Below are 20,230 nucleotides of genomic sequence, written 5' to 3'. Positions count from 1 at the left end.
TCATCTACATTCAACATCATGATTTTAGCCAATTCCGTGTGTAGTCCTCTACGTGTCCCGTATACTGGTGTACAGCTGTTGTATAACTATGAGAGGAACATTTAGGCCATAAATCAGACTTGCCCTCTCACACACATACACCGCTATACTCATTGGCACTCTACTGCTTGGGGCATAAAATCATATTTGCTCACCCACATCATACTCTCTCACACACACCATTAAACATGGAAGTGTAGTGTATCTGAAACAGTCGGCTGTGTGTGTGTGTGTGTGTGTGTGTGTGTGTGTGTGAGTGAGTGAAATTGTGCTTCGTCTTGCACATATCCTGTCATGGGAAATAATAAAAGTATAGTTGTTTGTTTTAGAGAATAGAAGGAGAGCTGGATGCCGAGTGTTATTGTACATGTACGAGGGTGTTAGAGGTGTGTGTGGGAGAGTTTAGTGTTGTATGTGCAAGACCATAAAGCTGTTTGTTAGAGCAGTGTATGATTTACAGTCTGATGTCTTCTGTACATCTTTAATAACAGTTTATATAGTGTAATTATCAATAAAATACATGTTATGTTTGAAATGAATGTAAATATAGTTGGTAATAGGGATGCACCGACTATGAAATTCTGGATTAGTATTGATGTTGGTGTTTAACTTAACAATTTGGCTCATAGCCGATGCCATCACAGACGTTTTTTGTCGTTCATTATTTTGTTTTTGGTGTTATTTATTCCCTTTTTGTGCCAGAGAAACACAGACATCTTCACTATAAAAATAACTAAACTGTTTTAAAGTCATTCAGTCCTTCATTATCTTTGACTGAGCAAAATTTCAGCTGTACAGATTTATGAAACAGCCTTTAATATAGTCATCTGTCACAGGAAATGACAGCCTCAGATGCCTTTTTAGCCTGCTATACAACTACCTATATACCTATACTAACTACAAGTACTAAAAATACCTTAAGCATCTCTGCCTTGTTGCAGCTTAATCTGCTTCTCTTTGCCTCTAAGATGTGAGACACAGAGCTGAACAGTTGCTCTCTATCTGTGCTGGTGCATGGAGCACATGGGTATGTCTGTGCCATTTGTGCCAGTACTAGAAAAAAGAGGTGATTATTCCTCCAATATCCGAGAGTGGTCGCTTTTCTGGAAATGGGAACTATGCAAACAACATGTCGCTGATCTTTCTTTCTGTAATACCTGCTCCCACGTGGCTGATATTTGCTTTCACTTCTATTTGTTAAGGAGCCACAGGTTTGCACAGGACCTGTTTCGCTCTTATGTCATACCAGAAACTTGTCCAGTCAGCAAATTTGCTTTGCCTAGGATAATGAAGGCATGACCTGCTCTACTCTCCCTCTGATTGGCTATTACCTGTTGCCTTTGTTGCTTGGGTTGGTTAGATTTAGGCGAGACCGGTGAGATTAATTGGGGTCAGGTTAAGAACGTTAGGGTAAGCCAATCAGTGGCAAGGTAAAGGTTTCGTTATACCAGGAAATGCAAATTCACATCCAGCCAGTTGCTTCTTCTTCGAATTAGGGTTGTCCAAGTCCTTCCGCAAATAGCCAAAACAACATTTAGCTGGTGCAAAATGGATGTGACGTAATAGATAAACACTGGCCACTGCCATTTGTGAATGTCATCTTATTTGCTTATTGGCTGATGGCAGTCAGCAAGGAGAATACCAGCCGATCACTAATGTTCGAACGATAACTTGGTGCATCTCTAGTTGGTAAAGTATCTGTGGATTAAAGCAGAGATTGTAAGGCTCAGTACACAGTAACACACCTTCATTTTACTAGTATATTGATTACTGTTCATGTAGACACATGTCATCCAAATCAATGTCTGGCAATGTCTGTTCATGTCTTTTTACTGCAGCAAACACTGTCTATATGTGGTTGTGCAGGAAGAAAAAGGCCACTACCTCGGTGTAGCCTGTCCCTGCTGGACAGAGGGTTATACTGAGTCATCAATAAACTGTGTCCACTGCATATGATGTGTCAGCTCTATAAGATCAAGCCTTTTACAGTGAGGTTATCACTTTCATATTCAGTCATATTAACCATTTCCTCCCCCTGATTGTCGGGATAGCTGTACAAATGGTGGAAACCAAAAACCACAATAGAGGAAGCTCAATATTTACTCCCCAGTTTTTCCCTTTCCATGAATTCCTATTGTGTCCTATCCAGTTTGGGTTTTAAGTTAGAATGTCCTGTCTGTACTGTCTGTCTGTCCAGCTGGTGTACTCCTGCTCTGTACTGCAGGAAACAATGCAGCTAAATGCAACAGAGCTTTAATGTGTTACATTTCAGCTTTGAACCTCTTCACCTTGAAACTCTCTTCCTGTTTTCAGGCGACAACATCCTGGCAGTCCTGAGGTACCTGGTGACGTCAGAGAAGTTAGCCGATTCCTCAGAGTATCGTCATGGCAATATGGTGTTTTTTGACCTGCTGGGTGTGGTTGTGGTGGCTTACCCAGCCCGCGTTGGCACCATCCTCAACTACATGGTAGCCACAGCCACCTTCCTCTATCTGGCAAAGAAAGCCTCACTGCCAGGCAATGGAGGTAGGTTGCCATTCCCTATTGTCTAGGCGTGTTATGCCATTTCCTGTGCTGGATGTGTGTGTTGCATGTTTTCCATTTTTTGGCTTATTCAAGTGTTTTTCTTGCAAACTGTAGAAAAAGAATTGTCCAATCCCAGTTTTCCAAATGTTTTGTCATTTTTCTTTAGAAGATTTGGATGACTTGTATGTTTGGTTTTCATTTACTTCATTCATCTCTCTCAGGTGGACGCTATGTTCGAGAACTGGCCTGTGCGACAGGCGTAGCAGTCCTGAGCTGGTTCATCACCCTGCTGTCAGTGCTGATTGTCGCTCTGCTTGTCACTCTGCTGGGCCGCTCCATGTTTTGGTACAACCACTTCTACGCTTCCATCTGCCTGTATGGTGCTGCTGCCACGGGAAAGATGATCCTCGTTCACACGCTGGCCAAGAACGTGTACTATGGAGTAAGTGGAGAATTCCTTTAAAGGTGCTGTATGTGACATTCACAGCCTTAAACCACTGTTTGCTTTGTAAAGGTATAGTTGAGTAATGGTGTCCTGAGCAGAAAAAAATCTCAAGCTACCTCTGTGAGTGTTGTGATCCAAGCTTCTCTGTGGTTTGTTGTGGTAAGCTGATCGGGGTCTGTGTGCATGCTAGTTCATGAATGTATCCCACTGGCTAGCTCATCACCACCACTTTACACTGCGCTCATACAGCAGGTGCTGATACCAGGACAGCGTCATTGCAGAATTTTCCATCCTCCTATTCCCCCCTGGTTAACAGTGTTAGCTCTGTCAGGACTGTTGCCGTTGTGTAGCGCTGTAATGTAATTAGCACTGTTAACTGCTAGCAGCTGGCTCAGCCACCTCCATATAGAGAACCAAGTCCAGACAACTGGTACTTAATGAATTTCGCATTGAGGCCCTTTAAAGAGTATAGTTCGACATTTTTCATCCATCCATTCATCCGTTTTTGTCTGCGTATCCAGGGCCAGGTCACAGGGGCAGCTGGCTGAATCAGGTAGTCCAGACATCCCTCTTCTCAGCAACACTTTCCAGCTCCTCTTGGGGGTCTCGAGGCATTCCCAGGCCAGATAAGTGTTATAATCCCTCCAGCACCCCTAGGCCTCCTACCACTGGTGGTTAGACATTTTGCTAAATACATTTATTTTCTTTCTCACAGCTAGTCTGTTTCCCCCTAAAAAAATCCACCTTCCACCATCCCTTAAGGAGCTGCTGCCGCTTCCAGTCTTTATGCTAAGCTAAGCTAAGCTAACTGCCTCCTGGCTCCAGCTTCATATTGAAGAGACAGAAATGAGAATCGTTTCAATCTCCTCATCTAATTCCTGGCAAGAAAGCAAGTAATCCTATTCCCCCAAACGTTTAACTTTTTCTTTGACATTGGACTTTAACTTTAAGAGCAGATATTTTATGTACATGCAACAGTAAACGATCGAGAATATAACCATGCATTATAAAATGAAATTATTTTAATACACAGAGCAGCAAAGGTGATAGATGTGGGTATTTCAGATATGAATCATTTGAAGTCACCATCTACTTGATGGTTTTACACCTGTGTTTTATAGTAGGGATTGTTTGTTTTTTTGTTTAGTTTGAACTGCAAGATCAGAAATTTCTAATATTTTAGATGATGTCTCTGAGTACCCCTGGTCAGCCTTCACTGAATCCTCAGTACAAATAACATGCGCCAATTAACTTCAAAGTTGAATAGGGTTCAAATAAACACAAGAAGTTTGTGCTCTAAAAAAAAAAAAAATAAATAAATAAGTAAATAAATAAATAAATAAGAAGGGATCAGCACTCAGTGAATAACCTCCTAAGCCCTACGACAAACTATTATGGCAAGGCTTAACTATACAGACCAATGAGCAGTGATAACTAACATGTCTTTGGGGTCATCGGGTGGGAACCTCCTTTCACCGGTGTTTCGTCTAGTTGGTCCCACGACACCTCCAGGAGGCTAGACAGTGATCTCTGGCGTCCCAGAGACACTCCCCTAATGCCAGGTCTCACTGCTCCCCACACTAACCGAACAACCTCCTTTACCTTACCTATATTACCACAGAGGAGGTAGACCCAGGGAGGGAAGCCTTGTTAGGCTATCACACTCCCCCGCCGGGTTAGGCTGTACAGTCTACCTCCCCAAGACGAGCCCTCACAACAATGACACCTCCAGGAGGCTAGACAGTGATCTCAGCCCAAACAGAACAGCACTGCCACCTTCAACCAAACCCAGGCTCCGTTTATGCGAGCTCCAGGCAGAAGCAATGCTGATACTACCTTTACTAGCACATTCACCATACTCTATTTCACACGCTACATAGCATAACTACAATGTAAGCTAAAGTTAAAGGAGATAAATGAACTCACAGGATCAGCAAACACACTCACTTTGCAGCATGGTCTCAAACAAAATGGATTCAGATAGGCCACTCCCACACTTAAATAACCTTCCTCTTCCTGGATTTCCTCCTTACATACACATGGCTTTCTCAGCCCAAACAGCACTGCCATCTTCAACCAAACCCAGGCTCCATACATGCGAGCTCCAGGCAGAAGCAATGCTGATACTAGCTTTCCTGTCACATTCACCATACTCTATTTCACACACTACATAGCATAACTACAATATAAGCTAAAGTTAAAGGAGCTAACTGGACTATTCCTTTCTAAGTAACTAGCTAGTCTCTGCGCTACTACACTAAAGAAAATCTTCCCCTCCACATTCAAGAGAGAAATCATCCGGAACTGGCTAAGGTCCACAGACTCCTTCTCCTTAGGAATGAGGACACCCCCTGCCCTACGCCATGCTCTTGGTATAATTTGTTTTTCCCAAACTATTCTTAGCTGTTTCCACAAAAATTTAAGGGTATCAGGCGCACTTTTATAAACCCGGTAGGGGACTCCATTAGGCCCTGGGGCCGAAGAAGCCTTTGCACGCCTGACCACCTCCTGAACTTCCTTCCACCTAGGTGGCCTGACATCCATCTCATGCTCTATACCTCCTAATGGAGGGATATCTGGTGGAAACCTACTATCCTATTCTTCTCCAAATCTGAATATGTGTTTCTCAAATATTCTTCAACTCTAGCCTTTCTGCTTTAAGCTGCCCTCCCTTTTCCTGGCTGAACAATCCTTTAACAAACTTAAAAGGGTCCCTGAAAAAACCTGTCCTAGCATATTCCTTCTTCCTCCTCTTTTTCCTGAGATGCTCTGCCCTTCTAAGAACTGCTAGCCTGCTTCTCAACTCCTCTTGCAACACCTTAATTCCCTCCCTTTCTTCTTCTGTAGCCTTTTTCCACTGCTTTCTTAACTGTCTCCTTTCCTTGACTAACTTCTCTATTTCTCTCTGCCGCCTAGACTTACCTGACTGTACCCTCTCACTCCTCTTTCTCTCATGCACCCCAAACCTCTCTACACCATATGAATACATTATATCTCCCATCTTTTCTAACCTTTCCATTGCATTTCCTCTAAGCCTACTCAAGATTACTGACAAATCTCTATTAACTATCTCCCATTCTTTACTGTCATTTGCTCTAGGCCATCTAACTCTAACCTTTTGCTCCATGGTTCTCTCTCTGGCTAGCATACTGGCCTCAGTGTCACCTGCATCTTCTCTTACTACCCCCTCCTCCTCAGTGGCAGCGTTACTGATATCCTGCGAACTGTGGTTTTCTACCTGCCGCTGGACTTCATCCGACTGACTCGACTGACTTCTTAGGAAGTACTGATCAATCTACTCTGCCCTTTCTTTGCCACACACTTCTTCTTTCCCTGATGAGTTCTGAGGCCTCTCACTGATGTTACTTTCTGCCAGCCGCAAGGACAAACCTGAAGCATCTTGTTCTCAACTGTGCTACTTTTATCCTCTACAGATGCGCTCACCTTGCCCTGACTGCTGCTAATTCTAGCACTGGTGGATAGGTCCGTGCCTATCCTTCACTGAGTCACAGATCCAAGTCATAGTCGTGTCCGTCCAATGTCTGTTACCGTGTAATCCACCTGTGAGTCATCTTCCACCCCTGCTCTCGCTGACTCTTGGGGTATTTTTCCTAAGTTGGCTGTAGCTAATTTTTGGTTGTAGTAAGGCTGCTAGGCCTCACCACTGCTACCATGGGTTGCTAACCCATGCCAGCACCATTGGGGTCTTTTCCCTCCTGTCAGCTGTCTTTCCAAGCGGTCACATGGTCTTTCCCTTGTTGTCAGCTGCCCTGTTCACAGCAGTCACTAGCTGGGCTAGTTCTGAATTCAAATAAACACAAGAAGTTTGTGCTCTAAAAAAAAAATAAATAAATAAATAAATAAATAAATAAATAAGAAGGATCAGCACTCAGTGAATAACCTCCTAAGCCCTACGACAAACTATTATGGCAAGGCTTAACTATACAGACCAATGAGCAGTGATAACTAACATGTCTTTGGGGTCATCGGGTGGGAACCTCCTTTCACCGGTGTTTCGTCTAGTTGGTCCCACGACACCTCCAGGAGGCTAGACAGTGATCTCTGGCGTCCCAGAGACACTCCAATAATTCCAGGTCTCACTGCTCCCCACACTAACCGAACAACCTCCTTTACCTTACCTATATTACCACAGAGGAGGTAGACCCAGGAGGGAAGCCTTGTTAGGCTATCACACTCCCCGCGGGTTAGGCTGTACAGTCTACCTCCCAAGACGAGCCCTCACAACAATGACACCTCCAGGAGGCTAGACAGTGATCTCAGCCCAAACAGAACAGCACTGCCACCTTCAACCAAACCCAGGCTCCGTTTATGCGAGCTCCAGGCAGAAGCAATGCTGATACTACCTTTACTAGCACATTCACCATACTCTATTTCACACGCTACATAGCATAACTACAATGTAAGCTAAAGTTAAAGGAGATAAATGAACTCACAGGATCAGCAAACACACTCACTTTGCAGCATGGTCTCAAACAAAATGGATTCAGATAGGCCACTCCCACACTTAAATAACCTTCCTCTTCCTGGATTTCCTCCTTACATACACATGGCTTTCTCAGCCCAAACAGCACTGCCATCTTCAACCAAACCCAGGCTCCATACATGCGAGCTCCAGGCAGAAGCAATGCTGATACTAGCTTTCCTGTCACATTCACCATACTCTATTTCACACACTACATAGCATAACTACAATATAAGCTAAAGTTAAAGGAGCTAACTGGACTTACAGGATCAGCAAGCACACTCACCTTGCCGCATGGCCTCAAACAAAATGGATTCCAATAGGCCACTCCCACACTTAAATACTTCCTCTTCCTGGATTTCTCCTGACAGGAAGTGGATCTCTCCACCTGATCTCAAGGAGTTATGTGCCCTGCTTAGTAGTTCCCCCGGCTGGCCCCAGCTGACATTATTTCTTCTGTAATAGATAAACTGGCTGCATTTAATTGCTTCATCTGACATTTCCCTCACTGTCTTCCTCAAACTCTGTCCCGCACTCGAGTTCCCCAGGAGTGAGACAGTTGATCTTGCTATGAATCCCCTACACCCCACTTCCACTGGACAAATCCTAGTCTTCCATCCTCGCTGCTCAGCTTCTGCTCCTAAGTCTGCATATCTAAGCTTTTTTCTTTCATATGCTTCTTCCACTGAGTCTTCCCAAGGAACTGTCAGCTCGATGAAATAAACTATCTGTTGACTCACTGACCACAACACTAAGTCAGGCCTCTGCCTGGTACAGACTATTTCCTGAGGAACAACAAGCTTTCCCCCTAAATCTACTTGCATTTCCCAATCACAAGCACCTTCTAGGCAGCCACACCTTTGCCTCCTCACTAACTTATCCCTTCTGTATTTCTCTCCCTCACGGACAAACTGAATTACTAAACTCCTATCCTTAACACCTTCTGAATTCACCTGTCTTCGTTTCCCTTCAATGCCTGCAGCTAAACATTTCAACACCTGATTATGTCGCCATGTATATCGGCCTTGTGACAAGCTAACTTTGCAACCTGACAAAATATGCTTTAAAGTTGACGTGAACACAATGGGCATGACGGGTCCTCATTTACCCACAGTTTTAGGTTCTGGGGGGTTGGTAAGACATCGTATGTAGCCCCTATCAGGAATCTAATACGATTCTCCTCCATACTCCACAGGTCCCTCCAACTAAGCTTCCTCTTCTCTACACTTTCCCAATTCAACCACTGTCCCTGTTTAGCCTGGGCCACTACCTTTGCACCCTTACTATCTCTTCCTGTCTGCGTATCTGTTCTACAACCAGCTTTCTTTTATCTTTGAGGCCTGCTGTATTCCATACCGGTTTACCTGAGCCAAGCCCCAGGCCTCCCCGGCCAAACTGAACATTACCTACAATCTCTGCATGTCTAAGAGCTGCCTCTGCCTCCTGAACTGCCGATCTTGGGTTCCACTTCCTCCTTGGTTGGATTTGGAACCACACTCCTAACTACCACATCCTTACTCCCAGCTAACAAGAGCTCTGTCCTGACCTTGGTACATTTAAATTCCTCTGTTAAACTAGTTACTGGCAGCTGAAGTATCCCTTTTCCATACAATGCAACACTATTTAGGCATCTAGGAGCGCCAACCACTTCCTAATGTAGGAGCTAACCAACCTTTCAATTCTCTCCACAACAGTTATTGGAATTTCATAAATTGACAGTGGCCATATTAACCTAGGATATAGCCCAAATTGCAAACACCACAACTTCAACTTTCCTGGAAGTTCTGATTTATCTATTCTATCCAATCCTTCAGCCACATCTTTCTAAATTTCACCACCTGTTCCTTATCATTCAACTCTACATTGTACAACCTACCTAAGCTCTTTACTGACTTTTCCCTAATTGTTGGGATGTCCTCGTCATCTATGACAAACTTCCTATCACTTAATTTCCCTCTACATATCGAGATGCTTCTAGATTTACTAGGCTTGATTTTCATGCTGGCCCACTTGAGGTTCTTATTTACCTTCTCTAGTAGCCTCTTTGTACATGGCATTGTTGTGGTCACCAGTGTCATGTCATCCATGTAAGCCCTAACTGGTGGAAGATGCAACCCATTCTGCCATCTCTCCCCACCTACCACCCACTTAGAAGCCCTGATGATTACTTCCATTGCCATAGTAAATGCTAACGGAGAAATTGTACACCCTGCCATGATGCCTATTTCTAGCCTCTGCCAACCTGTTGTGAAACCTGCTGTACTTAGACACAACCTAATATCCTGAAAGTATGCTTTCACTAAGTTAACAACTACCTGTGGCACTCTGAAGTAGTCAAACGCACTCCAAATGAGGCTGTGCGGAACTGAACCAAATGCATTTGCAAGATCTAAAAATACTACGTGTAGGTCCCTTTTGTTAATCTTCGCTGCCTGAATCTGGTGCCAGATCATGCTAGTATGCTCTAAACACCCTGAAAAACCTGGTATTCCTGCCTTCTGCACCATGGTATCTATTAAGCTATTCCTTTCTAAGTAACTAGCTAGTCTCTGCGCTACTACACTAAAGAAAATCTTCCCTCCACATTCAAGAGAGAAATCATCCGGGACTGGCTAAGGTCCACAGACTCCTTCTCCTTAGGAATGAGGACACCCCTGCCCTACGCCATGCTCTTGGTATAATTTGTTTTTCCCAAACTATTCTTAGCTGTTTCCACAAAAATTTAAGGGTATCAGGCGCACTTTTATAAACCCGGTAGGGGACTCCATTAGGCCCTGGGGCCGAAGAAGCCTTTACGCACGCCTGACCACCTCCTGAACTTCCTTCCACCTAGGTGGCCTGACATCCATCTCATGCTCTATCCCTCCTAATGGAGGGATATCAGGTGGAAACCTACTATCCTATTCTTCTCCAAATCTGAATATGTGTTTCTCAAATATTCTTCAACCTCTAGCCTTTCTGCTTTAAGCTGCCCTCCCTTTTCCTGGCTGAACAATCCTTTAACAAACTTAAAAGGGTCCCTGAAAAACCTGTCCTAGCATATTCCTTCTTCCTCCTCTTTTTCCTGAGATGCTCTGCCCTTCTAAGAACTGCTAGCCTGCTTCTCAACTCCTCTTGCAACACCTTAATTCCCTCCCTTTCTTCTTCTGTAGCCTCTTTCCACTGCTTTCTTAACTGTCTCCTTTCCTTGACTAACTTCTCTATTTCTCTCTGCCGCCTAGACTTACCTGACTGTACCCTCTCACTCCTCTTTCTCTCATGCACCCCAAACCTCTCTACACCATATGAATACATTATATCTCCCATCTTTTCTAACCTTTCCATTGCATTTCCTCTAAGCCTACTCAAGATTACTGACAAATCTCTATTAACTATCTCCCATTCTTTACTGTCATTTGCTCTAGGCCATCTAACTCTAACCTTTTGCTCCATGGTTCTCTCTCTGGCTAGCATACTGGCCTCAGTGTCACCTGCATCTTCTCTTACTACCCCCTCCTCCTCAGTGGCAGCGTTACTGATATCCTGCGAACTGTGGTTTTCTACCTGCCGCTGGACTTCATCCGACTGACTCGACTGACTTCTTAGGAAGTACTGATCAATGCGGCTACTCTGCCCTTTCTTTGCCACACGAAATGAAGTGTGAGCCATAAGTCTATACAAAAGGAGAGTGTTGACATATTTGATCAGTTTAAGCGGGAAGAATGTCGACCAGCTGGATGTAGATCAAAATCTTAAGCGATGCTTTCCTCCGTTGCATTTTTGTTTATTGTTCGAGATCACTATTCACTTGAGCCTAATATCTCACGTTGACTCACTGAGCTCACATTTAATGGGGACTAAAGTGCAGAGAGGAGAAAGCCAGTTCCTCTTCCTCCCTGGTGGTTACAGAACAGCAGCTCATTGTGTGTGATTGCTAAATTGTAGAGGTGTCTGATCAGCAGTCATCTGTCAGTCACATGTGCACAATCATTTGCCAGATAGGAGACTGGGAGCCACTGGACCTGTCTCGCTGTGGTTTTCCAGCTATCAAATGGTAGCATCTCTGCTGATAGCAAAGCCTGTTCTTGCATTTCCAGAGGCAGTCAGAGAGCTCTCTGTGCGTTGTACATTTTGTACATTTTAGGGGCAGCTAGCTGCAATTCAACTGACATATTGTACGTGTGACATTTAGTAAATATAAGCGTTTATTTGAGATTGAAACCATTACAGAAACTTTATTTTCATCTGAGCTAACCACATAATGAACTCCAGCTTTTCATGGCCATTTTCCAGAAAAGGACACAGACTAACCTTTGTGCTAGTCAGAGCACATAAGGCTTCATCTCCAGTGAAACAAAATCTCTATTGAAAGAGCGCAATATATGTTTGGCCTCATTTTTTAAATGGTATTTTCTTTGACAGAAGAGTCTAGAATCGAGCAGACAGACAGACTTGAGTCATAAAAGAAGATGAATTGATGCCTGCATCTACAAATGACTAAAATTGTTTGGCTATTGTTCATTTGGTCGTCTGATTCAGTGGTTTCCAACCTTTTTTTGCCTGATTTACAGTATTGCTTCATCAACACCATCCATCATGTTCCAAATGTGCTCATTTCTATTGATTTTAAATGATATAAAAGTGGATATAATGGTGAATAGTAGAATTTCTTTTCATTCAGTGGAGATGTCCAAGTTAAGATTGGTTTGGTCAAGTTTGCATTTGTATTTCTACCACTTAAAGGAATATTTCACCCCACAAACAAACATTTGTGTAACAATTACTCACCCTGTGTTACATTAAATTTATGAAGATAATGTTTTTCTTGCATGCCTCTGGTGAGCATGGCTGTCTTCAAAGCAAGACTCCATTGACAAAACCGTACTTTTACTTCACTGAACACAGGAGTGCTGGTCTACCACTGCCTCGATCAGTTAGTTAGTTTGTATTATTGTGTGACTTTGGTGTTTTAAGGGGTAAGTTTGGATACACCAAAGTCACACAATAACACAGACAAACTAAGTAATCGAGGCAGCGGTAGACCAGCAACTCTCATGTTCAACGAAGTAAAATTACTGTTTTTGTCAGTGGAGTCTGGTTTTGAAGAGAGCATAGGTAAGTTTTACTTTCAGTTCAGTTCCCTTTCGGAAAAGGCAGTCAATTTTGGAAGTACTGAGCATACGACCGGAAAAATGAGACTTGGATTATACTGCAGAGTTGTGTGAGACATTGAAAAAACATGGACCGCTTTTATTTCAACTGATCAAGAATTTTCTTAGGTTTTAGAGTCTTAATTCACTGAGAAGGCATGCAAAGAAAACAAAGTTTGGAGTGAGTAATTGGGATACAAATAATCATTTGGAGGGTGAAGTATTCCTTTGAAGTGTTTCAAGTAAGGATAGACCGATACATCGGCTGGCCGATATATCGGGCCGATATTTGAGTTTTTTTACTTGTATCGGCATTGGCCGATACGCGCGTGGGTTCGCTGATTTATTTTTTCCCTGGCATGATTTACAGACAGGCATCCATGGGCAGCCCTGTGTTGCCGGAAGACCCTGCAGCGCACATGCAGCGAATCCTACTGTGTACAGTAGTTGTTGTTTTATTTATGCTTCAGCTTAAATATTTGTTTATTTTATAAAGACATTACTGGTAGATTTAAGAGCACTAAACTCTTTTTTTTATTTGAATGTATAATAATAATAATAATAATAATAATATTCTACCTGTTCTACCTCAACTTTCCATCTTGTTTTAGTATTTTTTACTGTTCAATAAATGTTTCTTATTTTAAACTTGAGACCTGTAATATTTGTTATCATTGTGTCATTTTTTTGATGTAAATTGAGGGAGCAAAAGCAGTATTGGCCCCAAAATTTCGGCTCAAGAAAATCGGCAGTCCATAATCAGTCATCGGCTAAGGGTGATGGAAAAAAATCGGTATCGGCATCGGCTCTAAAAAATCCATATCGGTCTATCCGTACTTTCAGGATCATTTACTTTCTGCTAACTGTTTCAACTGTTCTGCTCATTGCTTACTATTTTCTCATGCTCCGAAATGCAGAATTGTTCAGGTGTAATATGTAGTCGAATAAATATGTAGGTGTCTTCTTTTTTCAAGTCATAAATTCTATTTTACCATAGTAGCTAGCACAATAATTCCATGCACTCCCTGGCAACTACTGAAGTACTCTCTGCAGTACAAGTACCCCTGGTTCAGAGTCACTGTTCTGCTTTAACCACAATGACTCTGAAGCAGGCAACACAAAAATCATCACTTCTTTTCTGCAAAAGTACACGCAGAGAGTTGAAGGGGTTCTAGTCCCACATCAGTCAAGACCAAAATCCGCTGTACAAAGTTCCCTCTTCAGATTTATTTGCATGGCAGTGTTGCATGACCATATGCTGTTGTGCAGATTATGTTTGTGTATAGAGGGGTTTCTATATTACATCTAGTTGAAAAGTCATTCAACCAGAAGGCAACGTGTGAGAGGAACCGGATGAATGCTTCTCAGTGAAGCCGTGATCTTGATGTTCATTTTAATGGAACAATACTGCCTTGTGTACTTGTGGGATGTTGTGCTTCGTAACCAAATATTGCAGCAAGCCTCTCAGTCATCCTACAGTAATGCATGGTAAATTAGGTCAGTGAATTCTTCCTGTAGTAATAGAGATGTTCCTTTTTAGTTTATAGATTTAGTTTCAGGATGCAAGTGAGGTCAGGGTCCCTGCTGTAGGAACTGGGAAGTTTCAAATCAGGTCATTGATTCTTTGTTCCTGTTTAGTGTTTATACACAGCAGTCATGATGAGTGAGTGATTGTCTTGTGATTTGTAAAAAGGTGTATGTAATATTACTCGTGATGGATATAAGTATATAAGGCCGGGACTGAGGATACAGTCTAGATATAAACACCAGGTACTGGCCAACACACTCAATCTCCTCATGAGCAGCCGATAAAACAACCTCAGCAGCTCTGTGCTATTCCTTAATTAAACAGATGCATTTCAGAGGCTGCTTATCTGATGAGTGAGGAGTACGCGCTGCCATGGCGCACACACACAGAAACTTTAAGCATTCCTCTATGTCAACAAATTTTAATCCCAAGGTTTCTTCTCGTAAAGCAACAGTTAGATTTTTCCACAAATGCACATCAGCTGGTTCCTCGCCTCTCAAAGCATCATGCATCATAGGGCAACCTCCTCTAATCTGCTCATGCATATCCCTTCTATATTAAGCTGCTATATGTGTTCTCTGTGCAGGGTGTCCGTTTGGTGGAGCTGGGCGAACTCTACTTTGACGTGAGCTTGTTGCTGTGGTGCTGCAGCCTAGTGTGGCTGACCCAGCAGGGCCTGTGTTCAGCCTATGTGCCCATGCTAATGGTGGCCTTCCCCCTGGCCACCAGACTGATGCTGGCGAAAGAATTTAAACACAGAGGTAAACACTCAACTCAACTTTATTTACAAAAAATGTTTATATATCGGTGTGTAAAAATACTAGAAAGTCACATGGTCAGCTATATAACTTGGGGCTAAACCATGTTGAATTCTAAAAGTGATTAAAAGAATCTTAAAATCAATTCTGAAGTTAACTGTCAACCTATGGAGGGAGGCGAGAATTGTGGTGATATGTGACCCTACGATTTATACGAGTTAGAAATATGAGCTGCAGCGTCCTGTACTAGTTGAAGCCGAGCTACTGAAGATTTACTGAGGCATGTAAACAGTGCATTACAATAGTCAAGGCATGAGAATACAAAAGCATGAATACGCTTTTTTTAGGTCTAGAAAAGACACAGCTGATTTAATGTTAATGATATTTTATAGGTAGAAATAGCAGGATTTAATGAGATTATTGACATGTGGTTCAAAGTTCAGTTGAGAATCAAAAGTGATGCCTAAATTTCAGACTCCAGAGATAAAAGTATTATGTTCTATTGTTGTTCTATGAATCACACAGCTACTTTCATAACTTACACGTGTACAACAAAGTTCAAGAAATGCGATAAATGCCTCAGAGGAGCAACTGTGTGTGTCCCTATCCTCATGTGTACGATACTTTAATGATACTGTTTTATTAGGTTTCCAAGAGTACTTCACCTCCAAAATGACATTTTTTCATCAGTTACTCACTCACCCTGTGTTACATTGAATTAGTGAAGAAAACTGGCATGCCTCCACGGTGAACATAGAATCCAAAAACTGAGAAAATTCTTGATTAGTTGAAGTTATAGGGGTCTGCGTTAAACAAAGCTATGTTAAATGATCCATTTACGAATTCTGACACAACTCGTGCAGTATAATCCAGTCATTTGCTCAATATTTCCTTAACACAAGCTTTTTTGCTAAAATGTTACTATTTAAAACATTTTCCCAAAAAAAGTGCAGGTGCACCTCTTGTCCATGAGGCTCAACAAAATGTGCTGTAGCCATCTAAAAAAAGGCTCACTCAAAATCTACATTGAGAATATTGTCACCACATCATCTTGCTGTTGGTAGCCCTTTTTGACAGGGAACTGAAGCCCTTATATCGCTGATTCTACCTTGCTGAACACGGTAGCTGCTGGTCTACTGCAGCCTCGATCTGTAGTTTGTTTGTGTCATTGTGTGACTTCGGTGAATTCAAATTAGTCCTTTAAAACACCAAGTCACACAATAACACAAACAGACTTCCAGTTGAGGCAGTGATAGACCAGTAGCTCCCATGTTCAGCAAGGTACAATTATTGTTTCTGTCCAAAGTTGTCCATTTTTGAAGAGAGCGTAGATTAAGTTTCACTTTTAGTTCAGTTCCTCATCAAGAAGTACTGTTTGAGAAGTACTGAGCATATGACTGGGTTAATGTGACTTGTATTATGCTGCATGAGTTGTGTGAGATTTTGTGATGGTTGAGACAGATGTTTTGATAAAGTTTTGATGTGTTAAATGGGGACTGGTATGACTTTAAGTCATCAAAAGTTTCCCCATTTTTTGCCTTCTTTTTTTTACTGGAGACATGTGAGAAAAACATCTTTTTTTTTCATGAAGTCAACATAATTGCTATACAAATGATCACTTTGTGGGTGAAGTATTCTTTTAAGCGTGATTCTCATAGCTGTGGGGCAACCAAAAGGATTTAATGGTCTGATCCTTGTCTGGTTCAGTTTTTTTGTGACTAACAGCATCGTCTCCGTCTTTCTGCAGGAGCATCAGTGAAGTATAGTGTGCTCTATCTGTTGGGCCTGGCATTGCCTTACGTCCACTTCATGTTCCTCATCTGGGTGGTGTTTGAGATTTTCACACCCATAATGGGTCGCAGCGGCACCGAGATACCTCCTGAAGTGGTGATGGCCTCCCTGGTCACCCTAGCAACCATTTTTCTCTCATCTTTCTTTGTAAGTATTCAACAATGAACAACAAATCTGTTTTTTTTTTTGTCAGCAGAATAACCTTGAGATCACATTGGAGAGTGTATTCAGGACAGAATACACATGACCAAACCAGTTTTACTGTATTAAGCTCAAGGCAGCAGTGTTTTGTTTGAGCAGTTTATTGACATTAAACGTGTGACTTTAGATAAGCAAACTAACCTCTGTGTGTAATCTACCATTTCACCAAAGTGTTCTGATGTTTGTTGTAATTTCAAAAAGACTGCAGCATAGCTTGTTCCTCCACTCTGGTAACATAATATATTTCTCTCTCTCGCTCAGCTGCATTTTATCTACTTGGTACGGAGCACTAAGTGGATCCTGGCTGGCCTGGGCTCGGTCTTCATCGTCATGTTCCTGTTGATGTCCTGTGGCCTCCTCTTTCCTTATTCAGGCAATCCTGACAGCCCGCGGCCGAAACGAGTCTTCCTTCAGGTTCAGAGTCACACCACACATAGAGAAGCACAAATATACACACAGAAACACATGCATCTAAATCTTGTTCAGGAAAGGACGTGGAAATGCCTCATATATTCAATTTTTTTCTCTCCACAATATGGGAGTCATACATTCCATTCAGATTCTTGAAAGTTGTCTTTTCCATTTTGGATTTTGAAGATATTTTACTAGCTCTGTTAAAAAAAATTGTATTCAAAGTGGTAAAAATCCAACATGAACAGTTTAATGTTGTAAAAAACACTTCTGCTGCAGAATTATATTATATTTTGTTCGGTCAATTTTTTTGTTCTGCCTCAAGTGACTATCCCGCAGAGCAGCCTCTGCCTACATGATTAAAATCTTTTGTTGGGAGCAGGTGAAATACAAAGCTTCTACTGTATATAGCATGTTTTTGTAACTGGGACGCTGCACACCATGACATCTCTCTATGAGTTTTTGTGATAAAATAAAAGTGCTTTGATTCCACTCCTCCACCTGCTGATGTGAATCACAGAGAGTAATTTTGGCAGGAAGTCACTCTTTAAAACAGCTATTGAACAAGGCCGGTTGGAGGAAGATGTGCGCTTAAAAAAAATAAATGAAAAATGTTTGTGTACCTTCCTGCAGCATACGACACGGACCTTCCACAATCTCCAGGGCCAGGTGGAGAGCAAAGACTCAGGTCTGTGGATCAACAGTTTTGACTACACAGGCATACAGCACATCCAACCACATATCCCCGAGATCAATGACAGCGTTCGCACCAGCTGCCATGAGGACCGGCCCTTCTGTGGTTACCCCTGGTTCCTACCTGTGAAGTTCCTCAGCAAGTCAGTAACACAGCCTTGTAGCTGACAGCATTGTTTCCATGCTCTGATGTAATTGTCTTCACGTATGGACCTTTAATACTTTATATTCTTCCTATCTGCAGGAAGAACTGGTACCTTCCTGCTCCAGAGGTATCTCCCAGCTCTCCTGTGGAGTTCAGCCTGCTGTCGAGAGAGGAGACCAGCTGGGGGACGATCAAGATGACCTTCAGTGTGAAAGGTCAGGAGCACTTTATGTCGCCAAACCAACACAAATACACTAAGACTGCATCCACATGAATATGTTTCTGTTTTAAAATGCATAACTATTGCTACGTTTATGCCTAGTGTCCAAACTTCTCTGGCTTGTCCACAATCCCAAACCAGAGACCTTTGAAAAACACGGCTTACCAGTTTTACCCTGGGGTTGCTCTGGGGTTTTGTTTGAGTCTGGATAGGTGGAAATCAAGACTTTTGAAAACAATGACGCAGACACCCATGTTTGCTTCCCAAGCAGAATTTAACAGTAACAGAATATGTCAAGCCAAAACATAGCTTTTATAATTTCATCCTTTTATTGTGAGTGCTCCTTTCCCATCGCCAAAGCTCCCTCAGGTGATGGATTATGCTCCCTGTACTACTTCAATATGTCACCGTATTTGCTTTGTAACAACTCCCAATTTATGTTTTCCACCACCTTGACAGCCTTGTGATAATTTCAGTAACAGTTCAAACTCATCATCACTCCAAGCAAATAAATGAGTCATGTGATATGCGTTTTCAGGCGTGTTAGTATGGATAGACACTATGTTTAAAATGGTGCCTTCTTTCTAGGACTTGCAGGTAGAGTGAAACACTATTATAAAAAAGACTTGCAACTCAACGCCAATGTCACGTGACTTAAATTGGACTTGAGCCATATGAGCAGTGCAGAAGAATCTTGGCTGGTGACGGCAGCATATTCACAGACAGGGCAGGCAGCAGTGGCTGTGCATACTGAAAATATCCAGAGACACATCAAATGAAATGGAGAGTTTACATCAGCACTGACATTATGTCTGTTGAGACGTTTTGAGACGTTAAATGATTGATTGAAAGTTCAGCGTTGATCTTGGAAACATTAGTTGACAGCCTCAACACTGAGATGTCATAGAAATGTAGATGTCTGAGCACTGTGAGGACATATCAACACATCCGTGGTGGCTTTAAAAAATCTCGTCAAAAGGATCGTAAACACCCAAATTTATACGTCAACTGAGCAAATGCCATCTGCTGAGGAAGATCATGTGGTACGCTCAAAAGCTCCAGAACAGCTTCATTTGTGTACACTCATTATCCAGCTGGTTGATCTGGGTGTGTATGTCTGCATATATGTTAACTTGTGTCCTGTCCTGTACAGGTCCCAGTCACATGTCCCTGTATCTGATGCCTCACCGAGGAGCCAGCCTCTCCACCTGGTCCTTCGGTGACGGGACACCTCAGTTCGACCTGAGCGGAGAATATTTTGTCTTCTATTCCCACGGCCTTGATGCCCCTACGTGGACTTTCTGGTTTGAAATACAGGTACTGTCTGCATCTTACTGGGCTTTCTGTACTTGTTGTACTTATTAACATCTAATGTTGCTGCTCTTTGTGTTTTTGTCATGTGAATTATTCAAACTGCTTTCTGTTTTTGGAAAGGAGATAATCTGTTAAAGCATCAGTTTGTCACTGTCACCTGTTCGTTTTGGTTATAAGAAATTAATAAGAAATTAAGATATCTACACAACCATCTAACTCAAATAAGCATATTTCCCACAATGTCAAACTATCCCTTTAAGATGGTTTTCCTTGCCCACAATAAATCCTCAGGTACTGCTGCACCTTTGACAGACTTAAGTATCCAGACAGATGCTTAGTTTTTTATGCCATTTTTTTCATTCCTTGCATATCTGGATTTCTGCAAAACTTCACCTCATGGTCCCAGTCAGTGATGTCTGCAGGAGATTAACTCGTGGCAGGACACAGTTGGACTGTGTTGCTGTCATGTGAACACCATTAAACTCCAATTTTTGAGACTTATATTTGAATTGCATTAACAATTGCATGGGTTCAAGCGAACTCCATG

At 42.3% G+C, this 20,230-nt stretch overlaps 1 protein-coding gene across 1 annotated transcript in view; it reads left to right on the top strand.

The window, feature by feature from the left end:
* Positions 1–20,230, top strand: part of LOC125905623 (endoplasmic reticulum metallopeptidase 1) — a 40,106-nt gene that overhangs the window by 10,473 nt on the left and 9,403 nt on the right. The window contains exons 7-14 of the mRNA XM_049603730.1: positions 2,353–2,565; positions 2,787–3,007; positions 14,737–14,911; positions 16,656–16,846; positions 17,162–17,314; positions 17,945–18,147; positions 18,249–18,364; positions 19,523–19,686. Coding sequence (XP_049459687.1) covers positions 2,353–2,565; positions 2,787–3,007; positions 14,737–14,911; positions 16,656–16,846; positions 17,162–17,314; positions 17,945–18,147; positions 18,249–18,364; positions 19,523–19,686 — 1,436 coding nt within the window. The remainder of the gene's footprint in view (positions 1–2,352; positions 2,566–2,786; positions 3,008–14,736; positions 14,912–16,655; positions 16,847–17,161; positions 17,315–17,944; positions 18,148–18,248; positions 18,365–19,522; positions 19,687–20,230) is intronic.

The sequence above is a fragment of the Epinephelus fuscoguttatus genome, linkage group LG18 (genome assembly GCF_011397635.1).
Source record: "Epinephelus fuscoguttatus linkage group LG18, E.fuscoguttatus.final_Chr_v1".
NCBI classification, from domain to species: Eukaryota; Metazoa; Chordata; class Actinopteri; order Perciformes; family Serranidae; genus Epinephelus; species Epinephelus fuscoguttatus.
This window is presented reverse-complemented; position numbering and strand designations above follow the sequence as displayed.